The sequence below is a fragment of the Mirounga leonina genome, unplaced genomic scaffold (genome assembly GCF_011800145.1).
Source record: "Mirounga leonina isolate KUSES-001 unplaced genomic scaffold, KU_Mleo_1.0 Mir_126, whole genome shotgun sequence".
Taxonomy (NCBI): Eukaryota; Metazoa; Chordata; class Mammalia; order Carnivora; family Phocidae; genus Mirounga; species Mirounga leonina.
Window position 1 is genome coordinate 9,542,199 of NW_023270314.1, and position 16,556 is coordinate 9,558,754.

Genomic DNA, 16,556 nt, shown 5'->3' on the forward strand with positions numbered 1-16,556 from the left:
CTATAGCTTTCTATTAAAATACACTATATTGGAGGAGCAAGATGGCGGAGGAGTAGGAGACATAAATTTTGTCCGTCCCAGGAATTCAGCTAGGTAGGGATCAAACCATTCTGAACACCTACGAACTCAACAGGAGCTCGAAGAAAAGAATAGCAACAACTCTCCGAACAGAAAAGCGACCACTTTCTGGAAGGTAGGACGTGCAGAGAAGTGAATCCAAGGCGATATTCGGGAGGACAGTCAGCCACTAGCGGCAAGTGATAGAGCCGCGGAGCACAAAATTGGAACTTTTAGAAGTCAGCTCCACTGAGGGACATCGCTCCAGTGGCTAAGCGGGGGGTAGAACCCTCGTGGGACAGTGTGATCTCAGGACCCTCGGGGTCACAGTAAGACCGGGGTGCCTGAGTGCGGCAGAGCTCCCAGGTATCGGAGCCGGGAAGCCGGCTGCAGAGATGGAGCTGAGGCGCGGGCTCTCAGCTCAGGGTTGCCAGTGACCCATGGCATAGTCGGGCCACTGCTCCTCCAGCAGGGACCCAACAAGCGGCAGATCCAGGGAGACTCCCCTTCCTCCCCCGGGAGGAGCAGCGCGGGAACACACTGCAGGGATCTGCTGGGTTTGGAGACTCCACACGGGGTCGTGTGCCAGAGATAGAAATGCTTGGTCACAGGCTGGGTGAGCACGGAGTGCAGCTGGAGATGGGGGAGACAGGAGTGACTGCTTTTCTCTGGGGGTGCACTGAAGAGCGGGCCCCGAGTTCTCGGCTCCTCCAGCGTGGAGATTGGGAGGCCGCCATTTTCACTCTCGTCCTCCAAAGCTGTACGGAAAGCTTGCAGGGAACAAAAGCTCCCGAGAGCAAACCCGAGCAGATTACTTAGCCCAGACCGGGCAAGGGTGGGGCAATTCCGCCTCCAGCAAAGACATTTGGGGACCACGGCAACATGCCCCTCCCCCAGAAGATCAGCAAGAACAGCCCCCAAGACCAAGCTTATGGATCAATGAGAACAGAAAAATGCCAGCACTAGGGGAATACTGCACGTAGAATTCATGGCTTTTCCCCCCTGATTCTTTAATCTTTCAAAGTTAATTTTTTTAATTTCCTTTTTTTTTCTTTTGAATTTTTCTTTTTCCCTTTTTCAAAAATCTTTTTTAGTTTTCATTTTTAGAATCATATTCTATCCCTTCATAGTAGTTAACCTTATTTTGGTATATATATAAGTTGTTCTCTCTTTAAAATTTTGGGATACAGTTTCTTCTAACAAACCAAAATATACCCTAAATCTCTAGTGCATGGCTTTGTTCTAGTCTCCTGCCTGATCACATTCTCTCCCTTTTTTTCCTCTTCTTGTATATATGTAAGTTTTCCTTTCTTTAAAATTTTGGGAGGCACTTTCTTCAAACAGACGAAAATATGCCCAAAATCTAGTGTGTGGCAATGATCTATGCACCAGCCTGATCATATTTGATCATATTCTATTTTTCTTAATCTTTTCCTTTTTCTTTTTTTTCCTTTTTTTCTTTCTTTCCCTTTCTTTTCCCCCGGTTTCAGGTCTGAGTTGTTTAGTGTATATTTTTCTGGGGTCGTTGTTACCCCATTAGCATCTTGTTCTCTCATTCATCTATTGTCCTCTGGACAAAATGACAAGATGGAAAAAATCACCTCAAAAAAAAGAACAAGAGGCAGTACCGACTGCCAGGGACCTAATCAATACGGACATTAGTAAGATGTCAGAACTAGAGTTCAGAATGACGATTTTAAAGATACTAGCTGGGCTTGAAAAAAGCATGGAAGATATTAGAGAAACCCTCTCTAGGGAAGTAAAAGAACTAAAATCTAACCAAGTTGAAATCAAAAAGGCTATTAATGAGGTGCAATCAAAAATGGAGGCTCTAACTGCTAGGATAAATGAGGCAGAAGAGAGAATTAGTGATATAGAAGACCAAATGATAGAAAATAAAAAAGCTGAGAAAAAGAGAGATAAACAACTACTGGATCATGAGGGCAGAATTCGAGAGATAAACGATACCATAAGATGAAACAATATTAGAATAATTGGGATCCCAGAAGAAGAAGAAAGAGAGAGGGGGTAGAAGGTATATTGGAGCAAATTATAGCAGAGAGCTTCCCTAATTTGGGGAAGGAAACAGACACCAAAACCCAGGAGGCACAGAGAACCCCCCTCAAAATCAATAAAAATAGGTCAACACCCTGACATCTAAATAGTAACACTTACGAGTCTCAGAGACAAAGAGAAAATTCTGAAAGCAACTCAGGACAAGAGATCTGTAACCTACAATGGTAGAAACATTAGACTGGTAACAGACCTATCCACAGAGACCTGGCAGGCCAGAAAGGACTGGCAGGATATATTCAGAGCACTAAATGAGAGAAATATGCAGCCAAGAATACTATAACCAGCTAGGCTGTCACTGAAGGAGAGATAAAAAGCTTCCAGGACAAACAAAAACTAAAGGAATTTGCAAACACAAAACCAGCCCTACAAGAAATATTGAAAGGGGTCCTCTAAGCAAAGAGAGAGCCTAAAAGCAACACAGACCAGAAAGGAACACAGACAGTATACAGTAAGAGTCACCTGACAGGCAATACAAAGGCACTAAATTCATATCTTTCAATAGTTACCCTGAATGTAAATGGGCTAAATGCCCCAATCAAAAGACAAAGGCTATCAGACTGGGTTAAAAACAAGACCCATCGATATGCTATCTGCAAGAGACTCATTTTAGACCCAAAGACACCCCCAGATTGAAAGTGAGGGGGTGGAAAACCATTTACCATGCTAATGGACACCAAAAGAAAGCTGGGGTGGCAATCCTTATAGCAGACAAATTAGATTTTAAACCAAAGACTATAATAAGAGATGAGGAAGGACACCATATCATACGTAAAGGGTCTATCCAACAAGAAGATCTAACAATTGTAAATATCTATGCTCCTAACATGGGAGCAGCCAATTATATAAGCCAATTAATAACAAAAGCAAAGAAACACATCAACAACAATACAATTAATAGTGGGGGACTCTAACACCCCCCTCACTAAAATGGACAGATCATCTAAGCAAAAGATCAACAAGGAAATAAAGCCTTTAAATGACACACTGGACCAAATGGACTTTATAGATATATTCAGAACATTCATCCCAAAGCAACAGAATACACATTCTTCTCTACTGCCCATGGAACATTCTCCAGAATAGATCACATTCTAGGTCACAAATCAGGTCTCAACTGGTACCAAAAGACTGGGATCATACCCTGCATATTTTCAGACCACAATGCTTTGAAACTAGAACTCAATCACAAGAGTAAAGTTGGAAAGAACTCAAATACATGGAGGCTAAAGAGCATCCCATTAAAGAATGAATGGGTCAACCAGGATATTAAAGAATTAAAAAAATTCATGGAAACAAATGAAAATGAAAACACAACTGTTCAAAATCTTTGGGATGCAGCAAAGGCAGTCCTAAGAGGAAAGTATATAGCAATACAAGCCTTTCTCAAGAAACAAGAAAGGTCTCAAATACACAACCTAACCCTACACCTAAAGGAGCTGGAGAAAGAACAGCAACTAAAGCCTAAACCCAGCAGGAGAAATCAAATAATAAAGATTAGAGCAGAAATCAATGAAATAGAAACCAAAAGAACAGTAGAACAGATCAAGAAAACAAGGAGCTGGTTCCTTGAAAGAATTAACAAGACTGATAATCCCCTGGCCAGACTTATCAAAAAGAAAAGAGAAATGACCCAAATCAACAAAATCATGAATGAAAGAGGAGAGATCACAACCAACACCAAAGAAATACAAACAACTGTAAGAACATATTATGAGCAACATATATGCCAGCAAATTAGATAATCTGGAAGAAATGGATGCATTCCTAGAGATGTATCAACTACCAAAACTGAAAGAAGAAGAAATAAAAAACCTGAACAGACCTATAACCAATAAGGAAATTGAAGCAGTCATCAAAAATCTCCCAACAAACAAGAGCCCAGGGCCAGATGGCTTCCCAGGGGAATTCTACCAAACATTTAAAGAAGAATTAATACCTATTCTTCTGAAACTGTTCCAAAAATTAGAAATGGAAGGAAAACTTCCAAACTCATTTTATAAGGCCAGCATTACCTTGATCCCAAAACCAGACAAAGACCCCATCAAAAAGGAGAATTACAGACCAGTATCTCTGATGAACGTGGATGTAAAAATTCTCACCAAAATACTAGCCAATAGGATCCAACAGTACATTAAAAGGATTATTCACCACAATCAAGTGGGATTTATCCCTGGGCTGAAAGGTTGGTTCAACATCCGCAAATCAATCAATGTGATATAATACATTAATAAAAGAAAGAACAAGAACCATATGATCCTCTCAATAGATGCAGAAAAAGCATTTGACAAAGTACAGCATCCTTTCTTGATCAAAACTCTTCAGAGTATAGGGATAGAGGGTACATACCTCAATATCATAAAAGCCATCTATGAAAAACCCACAGCAAATATCATTCTCAATGGGGAAAAACTGAGACCTTTCCCCCTAAGGCCAGGAACACAGCAGGGATGTCCACTATCGCCACTGCTATTCAACATAGTATTGAAAGTCCTAGCCACAGCAATCAGACAACAAAAAGAAATAAAAGGCATCCAAATTGGCAAAGAAGTCAAACTCCCACTCTTTGCAGATGATATGATACTTTATGTGGAAAACCCCAAAAGACTCCACCCCAAAACTGCTAGAACTCATACAGGAATTCAGTAAAGTGGCAGGATATAAAATCAATGCACAGAAACCAGTTGCATTTCTATACACCAACAACAAGATAGAAGAAAGAGAAATTAAGGAGTCGATCTCATTTACAATTGCACCCAAAACCATAAGATACCTAGGAATAAATCTAACCAAAGAGGCAAACAGTCTGTACTCAGAAAACTATAAAATACTCATGAAAGAAATTGAGGAAGACACAAAGAAATGGAAAAACGTTCCAGGCTCACGGACTGGAAGAACAAATATGGTGAAGATGTCAATGCTACCTAGAGCAATCTACACATTTAATGCAATACCTACCAAAATACCATCCACTTCTTTCAAAGAAATGGAACAAATAATCCTAAAGTTTGTATGGAACCAGAAAAGACCCCGAATAGCCAGAGGAATGTTGAAAAAGAAGAGCAAAGCTGGTGGCATCACCATTCCAGACTTCCAGCTCTATTACAAAGCTGTCATCATCAAGACAGTATGGTACTGGCACAAAAACAGACACATAGATCAATGGAACAGAATAGAGAGCCCAGAAATGGACCCTCAACTCTATGGTCAACCAATCTTTAACAAAGCAGGAAAGAATATCCAATGAAAAAAAGACAGTCTCTTCAACAAATGGTGTTGGGAAAATTGGACAGCCACATGCAGAAGAATGAAACTGGACCATTTCCTTACACCACACACAAAAATAGACTCCAAATGGTTGAAAGACCTCAATGTGAGACAGGAGTCCATCAAAATCCTAAAGGAGAACACAGGCAGCAACCTCTTCGACCTCAGCCGCAGCAACTTCTTCCTAGAAACATCGCCAAAGGCAAGGGAAGCAAGGGCAAAAATGAAGTATTGGGACTTCATCAAGAGAAAAAGCTTTTGCACAGCAAAAGAAACAGTCAACAAAACCAAAAGACAACTGACAGAATGGGAGAAGATATTTGCAAATGACATATCAGATAAAGGGCTAGTATCCAAAATCTATAAAGAACTTTTTAAACTCAACACCCAAAAAACAAATGATCTAATCAAGAAATGGGCAGAAGACATGAACAGACATTTTTCCAAAGACATCCAAATGGCCAACAGACACATGAAAAACTGCTCAACATCGCTCGGCATCAGGGAAATCCAAATCAAAACTTCAATGAGATACCACCTCACACCCGTCAGAATGGCTAAAATTAACAAGTCAGGAAATGACAGATGTTGGCGGGGATGCGGAGAAAGGGGAACCCTCCTACACTGTTGGTGGGAATGCAAGCTGGTGCTGCCACTCTGGAAAACAGTATGGAGGTTCCTCAAAAAGTTGAAAATAGAGCTACCCTACGACCCAGCAATTGCACTACTAGGTATTTACCCCAAAGATACAAATGTAGTGATCCGAAGGGGTATGTGCACCCCAATGTTTACAGCAGCAATGTCCATAATAGCCAAACTATGGAAAGAGCCAAGATGTCCATCAACAGATGAATGGATAAAGAAGATGTGGTATATATATATATACAATGGAGTATTATGCAGCCATCAATAGGAATGAAATCTTGCCATTTGCAACGACGTGGATGGAACTGGAGGGTACTAGGCTGAGCGAAATAAGTCAATCAGAGAAAGACATGTATCATATGATCTCACTGATATGAGGAATTCTTAATCTCAGGAAAGAAACTGAGGGTTGCTGGAGTGGTGGGGGGTGGGAGGGATGGGGTGGCTGGGTGATAGACATTGGGGAGGGTATGTGCTATAAGAGCTGTGAATTGTGTAAAACTGTTGAATCACAGACCTGTACCTCTGAAACAAATAGTACAGTATATATTAAAAAAAAAAAAAGAAGATAGCAGGAAGGGAAGAATGGAGGGGGGCAAATCGGAGGGTGAGACGAACCACAAGAGACTATGGACTCTGAGAAACAAACTGAGGGTTCTAGAGGGGAGGGGGGTGGGGGGATGGGTTAGCCTGGTGATGGGTATTAAAGAGGGCATGTACTGGGGTGCCTGGGTGGCTCAGTCGTTAAGCGTCTGCCTTCAGCTCAGGTCATGATCCCAGGGTCCTGGGATCGAGCCCCATATTGGGCTCCCTGCCTGGCGAGAAGCCTGCTTCTCCCTCTCCCACTCCCCCTGCTTGTGTTCTGTCAAATAAATAAATAAAATCTTTAAAAAAAAAAAATAAAGAGGGCATGTACTGCATGGAGCACTGGATGTTATACGCAAACAATGAATCATGGAATACTACATCAAAAACTAATGATGTGATGTATGGTGATTAACATAATAAAATAAATAAATAATAAAATCAGAAAAAATAAAAAATAAAATACACTATATTAGGTTCAATAAAAGCAAGTATATATCTATAGAATTGTGGATATGTTTTTCAAAGAAATAAAGAAAAGCTATATCAAAAAAAGCATAATAAATGTAAAATTTAAAAACAGCATTTAAAAACATCAAAACATCAAAGCTCAGTTGGTTAAGCATCTGCCTTCGGCTCAGGTCATGATCTCAGGGTCCTAGGATAGAGCCCTGCATTGGGCTCCCTGCCCAGTGGGGAGTCTGCTTCTTCCTCTCCCTCTGCCCCTCCCCCCCTTGCTCATGCTCTCTCTCAAATAAGATCTTTAAAATATAAAAACAAAAAAAAAATAAAAAATATCAATCTTTCATTCTCAAATCAGTCTTGATAAGCGGGTACATAAGTTTATTTTTTTAATTAACTCAAGCACAATTTACATAGTCACAATGAAATACAGAATATCTGCCTTAACAGAGGTTTTAAACATGGTAAAAATTATTTGTACCCTCATGAACTATCTGCATTTCTTTCCTCTTGTAATATTTAGAAGTGTCATGCGAGGCAGTAAACAAAAAGGAATCAAAATGATATATAAAAATATTTTAGGGCGCCTGGGTGGCTCAGTTGGTTGAGTGACTGCCTTCGGCTCAGGTCATGATCCTGGAGTCCCGGGATCGAGTCCCACATCGGGCTCCCTGCTCAGCGGGGGGTCTGCTTCTCCCTCTGCCCTCTTCCCTCTCGTGCTCTCTGTCTCTCATTCTCTCTCTCTCTCTCAAATAAATAAATAAAATCTTTAAAAAAAAAATTTTATAAGGAAAGTACTTCTAGAAACTATTTCTAGAAAGAAAATTAGTACTTAAGTTCGGAAAAAAAAAAAAAAGCCCTCATTAAATCCAACTCTCCATCTTGATATAGCTAAAGATGGAAGAAAACACAACCATGCCAACAGACCCCATTTTATATACGCCATCACTAACCTCAATGGGCCCCAATGTTGCCTGGCAATCATGCTTTATTTTGTTCATCCATTCCTTATCCCCATTCATATAACTATTTTATATCTTTTCCTTTGTCCTCAAGCCTCCAACATGTTATCTCTTCCCAACTCTAGCTCTCAGATGAGGACCTTGCTTCCTATTTCTGAGAAAACGGAAGTTATCCAAAGAGAACTTCTACAGGATCCTGCTATTTTAACCACGTAACTGCATTTGTATTCACACAGTCTCCTATCCTATCACTCTAAAGGAGATTCCATGATGGTGGTTAAGTCTAACCCCTCCTCTAGTGCATGAAATCCACCAAGGATACTGCCCTAGTTAATTCTTGTCTCCCTCTCTAGTTTCATGAGTTTTTCTTCCTACTCGATCCATTCTCACCTAGCTTTCAACCATACTGTTGTTTCTCTCATCTTCATAAAAACCTTACTTAACCTCACTTTCCCATCTAACAGCAGCCTATTTTGTCTCCATCTGTTTACAGTAAAACTTCAAAAAAGAGCTGTATATATTGTCTCCAAGTCCTCTCCTCCTGCTTCCTCCTGAACTCAGTCCAATCAGGTTGTCACTTCCACCACTCCACCAAAACTCCTCTCTAATCAAAATCTCCAGTGATCTCCTTATTACCTTGTGCAATGGTGAATCCAAGTCCTCAGCTCACTTGACATCCTAGTCACTCCTTGAAACACTTTCTTCACTCAACTTCAAGGACAAACTCTCAGGATTTCCTCTTTTTTTCTCTGGCTCTCTTCTGAGTCTCTTTTGTGGATTTCTCCTAATTGTTCCTACTTATAAGTTAAAGTACCTCAGGGCTCAGTTCTTGGACCCACACTTTTCTAAACAGATCACTCCTTTGGCAATGTCATCTAGTCTCCCACCATCTACATGCTTAAGACCTCTAAATTTCATCTCCAGCCCCTATCTCTCCCCTGAATTCCAGCCCTATATATCTACCTCCTACTGTACATATTAATATAGGGACATCCATTAGGCATTCTCACACTTAAACATGTCCAAAACCAAGTTCCAAATATTCCCTTCCAAACTTGCTTCTCTCACAGTTTTCCATGTCTTAATAAAAAACCCACAACTCCATTCCTCCAGTTACTCACCTTAAAAACTCTGGGAGTACTCTTGAGTCTTTGCTTCTCTTGTCTGACACTGATACACACACACACACACGTTAAACTTTCAAAATATATATAGAAACGAACACTGAACTCTCCCAATCATTCACTCCATGCCACCCCTCCCATTCACTTGACTCTAGCCATACCAGTCTCCTCCTTGCTCTTCTTCAAACATATGGAGGCCCTGAGGCAGAAACAAGTCTAGACCATGCTGTTCCCCTCTGCTCAGAATGTCCTTCGTCCAGATAGCTGCATGGCATACACTGTTTCTTCAAGTTTCTACTCAAATCTCATCCACTCAACCACTAGCTCTCTGTATCAAGCAACCATCATCTCTCACCTGAATTATAGCAATAGCCTCACATGATCTTTATATGTCCTCCCTTGCCCCCCATAGCTATTCCCCAGACAGGAGCCAGAGTGATTTTTAAAAGTCAGATTATATCACTCTCCTGCTGAAAACCCTCCAGAGGCTTCCCCTCACACTCAGAGGAGAAGCTCAAGTCTTTATAATGAATTACAAGGCTCTATGTGATCTGTACCTATTCCTCCACTGTTTCTCTGACCTCATTAGTTTCTATATTCTACTCCCTAACCACATTTACCTTCCTGCTATACTTCAAACATGCAGCGACCCTGGGGTGAAAACAAGTCTAACATACGCTGTTCCTTTCTACCTGGAATGTCCTTCACCTAGATATCAGCACAGCTCAACCTTCCCCCTTCAAGTTTCTACTCGAATATCATCTTTTCAGTAAAAGCCTTCTCGGATCACCCAAGTTAAAACTACAACATCACATAAACTTCCTAACCATCTTGGCTGCTTTATTTTTCTATTTAGCACTTATCACTAACATACTACCTATGTTACTTACCTTGTTTACTGTCTGTTCTTCCCTACAAGAATATAAGCTTCTTGAGGGTATTTTGTCTGTTTTGTTCACTAATAAATCGCCAGAGCCTAGGGGAGAGCCTAGTACATAAGAGGCACTAAGTAAATATTTATTGAATGAATGTATGAATGTTTAAAATAATGAACATGATTTTCAAAAAGATTCCTGGTGATTCTAGCATACAGCCAAACTTAGGAACCACTGCTCTAAAGACTGGGATTCCTGGGCCTTCTTATCTGCCTCTTTTTCCCCCCAGGTGACATTATCTATTCCCGTGGATATTTATACTGATAATACCCAAATTTATATCTCCTAACCAGACTGCTCCAGATTATTCAACTAGTCACTGGACTTTCCATTTGTAGGTGTCACCTTAAGGAATATATAAGTAACACCTAATTCAATTTCACCATACCCCATTCTCCTCATCTCCGTAAGTGGCCAATTTCTCAAGGCAAGAAACATAGTCCCATCCTAAATTCTCTTTCCTCTTCATATCCTACATTCCATACATCAGAAAGTCTTACCAATTCTATCACCAAAATATAAGCTGAATGCATTTATTTCTCTACATCTCCATTGCTACCATCTGTTGCTTATAGTTGTTCCCACTTATTGGTCTCCTTGTTCCTACTTTACCTTGACTCAATACATTTTCCATACAGGAGAAATACTGATTTTAAAATATAAATAAAATGGTCTTACTTAAAATGCTCCAATAGTTTCTCTTCACAAAATCCAACTTCTTGGCACTAACAGCAAGATCTACAGCTTACCTGTGTATTTTCTAATAAAGCAAATTTATACCAAAGAAAACAAACAAAAAAGCTTTTGGTAATCTTTCCAAAAAAACACTTTTGAGAAAAACTACTATAGAAAAAGAATGCTTTAAAACCAACTTACTATATACTTCTACTGGTAGACAGCATGGTATAGTTAAAAGGCTACTGAATTAGGAATTAGACCCGATTATGAATGAGTCTGGGCTATGAAACTACAAAGATGACTAAAGACAATTTACTAACCTTTTCTGGGCTTCAATTTTGTTATCTGCTAAAAATGAAAAAAAAAAAATTGGACTAAAGTATGGCTCAATTCAAATTATATTATGGGGATTTAAAACATCTACATTTTTCCTCCAAATTCCTGGCAAAGGGAGAATAGGACACAAGACAGATTGAGAATATCAGAGCCATTATCACTGCTGCCTGATAAAAAAAGGAAGATGATATGGCATGTGGAAAGAAAAGGCTTGGGGGATGCCTGGCTGGCTCAGTCAGGGGGAGCATGCAATTTTTGATCTCTGGGTCATGAGTTCGAGCCCCATGCTGGGTGTAGAGATTACTTAAATGAATAAATAAATTAAAACTTAAAAAAAGAAAAGGCTTAAAATACTGAATTACTTAATCTGTAAGATCCCTTCCAGTTCAAATATTTTATGTCCAAGCAGGAAAAAACAGTCCATTACCATTTTCCCTACTGAAAGAAAACAGCAGGAGACTTCAACTGGAAACTTCACTTAACCACATGCCTCAAGATTCCCAACCTTTTGCCTTAACCTGAGGAAAGCACAGTTTATTCTGGTATAATTTATTTTTCAGAAAAAAAAAAAAAAGTTCTTTTACAATCAAAAGTACTGGGGCACCTGGCAGGCTCAGTCAGAGGACCATCCAACTCTTGATCTTAAGATTATGAGTTCAAGCCCTACACTGGGTATAGAGATTACTTACATGAATAAATAAAAACTTTATAATCAAAAGTACTATCACCAAAAAGATCGCATCAGGAGGGAAAAAAAACAAGACAACATCGGAGAGGAAGACAAACCATCAGAGACTCTTATTAATCACAGGAAACAAACTGAGGGTTGCTGGAGGGGAGGGGGGCCGAGGGATGGGGTAACAGGCTGATGGGCATTAAGGAGGGCAAGTGATATAATGAGCACTGGGTGTTATATAAGACTGAAGAACTACTGAACTCTACCTCTGAAACTAATATACTGTATGTTAATTAACTGAATTGAAATAAAAAAAAAACTCATCATTTGTCTTTATGTCTACAAATGCTACCAAATTGGGGCACCTGGGTGGCTCAGTGGGTTAAGCAGCTGACTCTCTGATTTTGGCTCAGGTCATGATCTCAGGTCCTGGGATCAAGCTCCACAATGGCCCTGAGCTCAGCAGGGAGTCTGCTTCAGGATTCTCTCTCTCTCTCCCCTGCCCCTCCCATCACTTGCTCAGGCTCTCTCTAAAATAATCTTTTAAAAGGGGGAGGGGCGCCTGGGTGGCTCAGTCAGTTAAGTGTCTGCCTTCAGCTCAGGTCCTGATCCCAGGGTCCTGGGATGGAGCCCCTCACTGGGCTCCCTGCTCAGTGGGAAGTCTGCTTCTCCCTATCCCTCTGCCTCCTCTCCGCCCCCAACTTGTGCTCTTTCTCTCAAATAAAATCTTTTAAAAAAGAAAAAAAAAAAGCTAGCAAACTGGTTATGTTGCACTTTCCAACTATAATTTAGAGATTTTCTTCTTCCATGGGAAGGTGGTATTGACCATGGTGGTAAAAACATCCCCCATCTTTAGTTATGAAACTATAAATAAATCCAAAAGCAATTATCAGAATTTTAAAAATAAGTTCCACTACAATCAAAGCTATCCTAAAATTACATAGTGGCTAGCTAACAAGATAGTTAAGAGTATTAAAACTGGCTACTGCCCTTAACCATGTGATCTTGGACAAGTCATTTATGCTTTCAATGGTTCAGTTTTCTTTTGTAAAATGGAGATTATCAACAAAAACTTAGAGACATGTACAGCAGTAAATATGCATTCTCTCAATAACTTATACCAACCTGGCCTTTATCATAAGAGCTAGATAACCCAGTACTCACTCTTTGGAAATAAATCTAATTCTTTTAATGTAAAATTCTGTCAAGCATCTCTTTTTTATGAAATAGTTATTCAATTCTCAAAAACACTGACAAAAATTTATTATCTGAAGTCATTTATTAAAAAAATGAAATGTATGCATATTTAGAGATGGTCTGGAGGGATATAAACCAATGTCTATTAACTATAGTTATCTCTGGATGAAAGAAACAAAACTAAACTTTATTTTCTTCTTTTTGCTGATCTATAGTTCCTAATTTTTCTATTAATAAACACAAACTTTTTGTAATAAGGGAGACAATAATTTTTTTTAATGAAATTAATTCCATAAGCAAATAAACCTTTTTTAAATTCACATTCTGGAACTGGAAATGAAATATATCAGTACTTATACTGACTGACCTCATATTCCTATTGGAAAAGGAACAACCAAGAACATCTAACACACATTCTAATGTACTCTCCAATTCTCATTTCTCTTTTGAGCCCTATCTCTGCATATATCTTCACTTCTTCAATCTTATCAAGACTTCATTGTAGACCCCTCTCACGCATTTCCAAAATTAGGAAAAAATTACCGATAAGACTTCTATAATCTCTTAACCTCGAATTTCTCTTCTCTTGTTCTTCGCTGACAGATTTCCACTGTAGTTTCATCCTGAAGTATTCGTCACTATAGAAAACAATTTTATACCAAAAAAGGCTATGAACACGGTATTTTTAAAAATTCTGATTGGGTTTTCCTATTAACAATATATCAAAGCATTTATGATGCTAGTGAAATGTGAGGTTATAAATATGATAGTGAAATGTTTAAAGTTACAATTCGTAAGTGAAAATAAAGGAAAAATTAAATAACCTTACACATACCATAAACTTTGCTTAAACGAATAATTTAGGTATGATTTTAAGAAAACATTCACCTCAATCCTTAATATACCTAAAATTATTCTAGTTATTAAATATTTTAACCACTAAAGTTTCTGAATAATTATAAATGCAAATCTACAAATTGCTGTTTATTTTTTTTAATGTGACATAAGACTTCCATTGTCTAGCCAGTTTATTCACAAACTTGTTAATGTGAAATGTCTTAGAAGAACTGGCAAATTGGGGTACCTGGGTGGCTCAGTCAGTTAAGCTTCTGCCTTAGGCTCAGGTCATGTTCCTAGGGTCCTGGGATCGAGCCCTGCATCAGGCTCCCTGCTCAGAGGGGAGTCTGCTTCTCCCTCTGCCTCTCCCCTCTGGCTTGTGCTCTCTCTCTCTCGCTCACTCTCTTTCTCTCAAATAAATAAATAAAATAAAAAAGAACTGGCAAATGTGTTGAAAGAGAAAGGACTGTCTGAAAGTTTAAATATGTACATAATGATTCAGAGTGAGCTTTAAATCATAGGCTAGACTGATGAACTGGGAATAAGAAGGGTACCTGGAAAATCGGTCTAAGTTTTCTTTTCAAGTCTGAGAAATTACTTAAAAATAGAACCAGTCTTCCAAAAAAAATGAAAGACTAGTTTATGTTACAAGAGCACCAGGAAAATAATTTAAAGGTAATTAACTTAAATAGTAAATATACTTCTTATGGGACATTTTTATAATTTCATAATAAATTACAAAAATGAATAAATATGAATGATATATTTAAAAATCCCTATCTAGTTAGTTATTTTTCAAGTATGCAAAATGTTTTTACAAGGGAACTGGAATTTTTTTTCCCCATCTTTCTATATATTCACCAACACAACTGCAGTGAGTGTTTGAAATGACTAGTTTGAGTAAGTACAGAGCTCATGATTTTTCAATTAAAAAGATGAAAATAAAATTATTTTCCCATACCCTCATCTATTTAAAATAATCATCTAGATGCTCTATACTAATCTGTATGGGTGAGTTATCTGAATTTCTTTAATGAATACACAAAAGATCTTACTTACGTTTTTTGTTTTTGTAATTGAGTTCTTTCCTCCTTGGTACTGTCCCAAGGAAAATAACCCAAAAGAAATTTCCATGCTTGCTTTCTCAACACATGACTAAGTCCCTAAAGAAAATATGCATATTAAACACATTCGTAAAAAAGAATGCAATACTTTAAGTTCATAAAACTTGCATATAAATATACAGGGAAACTAATATTTAAGAGATAGTTTTATACATAAAATAGCTCAATTCAGTGAATACTAACTTGTTTTTTACCTCTAGACTCTGAAAATGCCAGAAAGCTTAAACAATGCAGAGTATACAGATTATATAGAAGGTAGCAGGACTGATTAGTTTGTCTAAGTCCAATCCTTATTAGATAAGGCAACTACCACTGGGGTACATACATGCCTCCTTCACATTACCCACAAAACTTTAGGTAAGGAAGACTATTCTTCCCTAGGCTTAATGGTATTCAGTCCCCACCTCCCCAACCAACCTTAAGGGATATCACAAGGACCTCACACTGTCCTACAGGATTTTAAGGCATCATTCATCAAAAAGGAGTTCATTCCATGACTACCTCCACACCTCCCACACACACACAAAAAAATTTAAATATCAGCAGTTTCAAATATCCTCCATATTAAGGTATTTACCCCTCTAAATATCATCTGCTTCATATTATCTACATTTAAAATTCTTCCTTCAGAATCAATGTTCTTAGTCCATTCTTCCAGTGATACTGGCTCTCTCCTTTGAACAATAGGTCGTTCTCCCAAATCAATCTAAAAGAAGAAGATAAGCAATAAGGAGTACACTTTTAACCAGTGAAATTAAATCAAGGTACATGGAAACCATTAAAATACTATTTATTACTCAGGCATGAGTTCTAACATTTCTAATATCTTCCCTTATTTTCCAATGTTTAGTTTATGAACTTTAATAGCATTCCATACATTTTCCTTCCTACTAAACATACAAATAACAGGGTTATAAATTCAGAGACAGGATTACATTTGCTATTTTGAGTTTCAATTATGTAAGTACAAAACATTCGACATGTAAATTCCATAAGAGACCCTTCAAATTAAATGGTATGCTGTATTATTTAAAAAGTATTAATCTACTAATCATATTCTAAAATTAGCTTTTCTTCCAAACTACAATTTGTAGCTCTCAGAATTGATTCATGATCCACTAGCTCCACTTGGTATTTTCTACAGTTTTTTATTCAATTAACAGGTGTTGGTAATTTAAAATGCCATTTGTAAGATAAACCCTTTAAATATTACAATTCAGATATTTATAATGTTTTAACTATGTACAGCCTAGAATTGTAGCAAATTCAAAAGTCTTGCTGAGCATATATAAAGATTTGCCATAATTCAGGGCCAAGATCCATCTTACTTAAAAAAGAAAAGACTCACATGAGCATAAAAGCCCTAGAGTAGTGTCCTGACTAGCTGCCTCTGGTCCCTACTGAGAAAACATATAAATTAGGAACAGAACTAAGAACAATATGTAAGGCTCACTATTCACTAACTGCTATGCACTCAATGAAACAAACAACCTGCTCATTATTATCAAAAAGTAATCAAAGAAAAGAGATCCAACTTACTAAACAGAAAGTATAAGTAGTAATCGATGAAGAACAACCCAAGAATTTGGTGGCAAAAC

At 38.3% G+C, this 16,556-nt stretch overlaps 1 protein-coding gene across 3 annotated transcripts in view; it reads right to left on the minus strand.

The window, feature by feature from the left end:
- TBC1D15 (TBC1 domain family member 15) overlaps positions 1-16,556 on the minus strand; it is an 86,619-nt gene that overhangs the window by 18,078 nt on the left and 51,985 nt on the right. For all 3 annotated transcript variants that reach the window (XM_035002124.1, XM_035002122.1, XM_035002123.1), the window contains exons 8-10: positions 15,536-15,664; positions 14,894-14,997; positions 13,541-13,635 (exon numbers count right to left, since the gene is read on the minus strand). In XM_035002124.1, the coding sequence (XP_034858015.1) occupies positions 13,541-13,635; positions 14,894-14,997; positions 15,536-15,664 (328 nt within the window). The remainder of the gene's footprint in view (positions 1-13,540; positions 13,636-14,893; positions 14,998-15,535; positions 15,665-16,556) is intronic.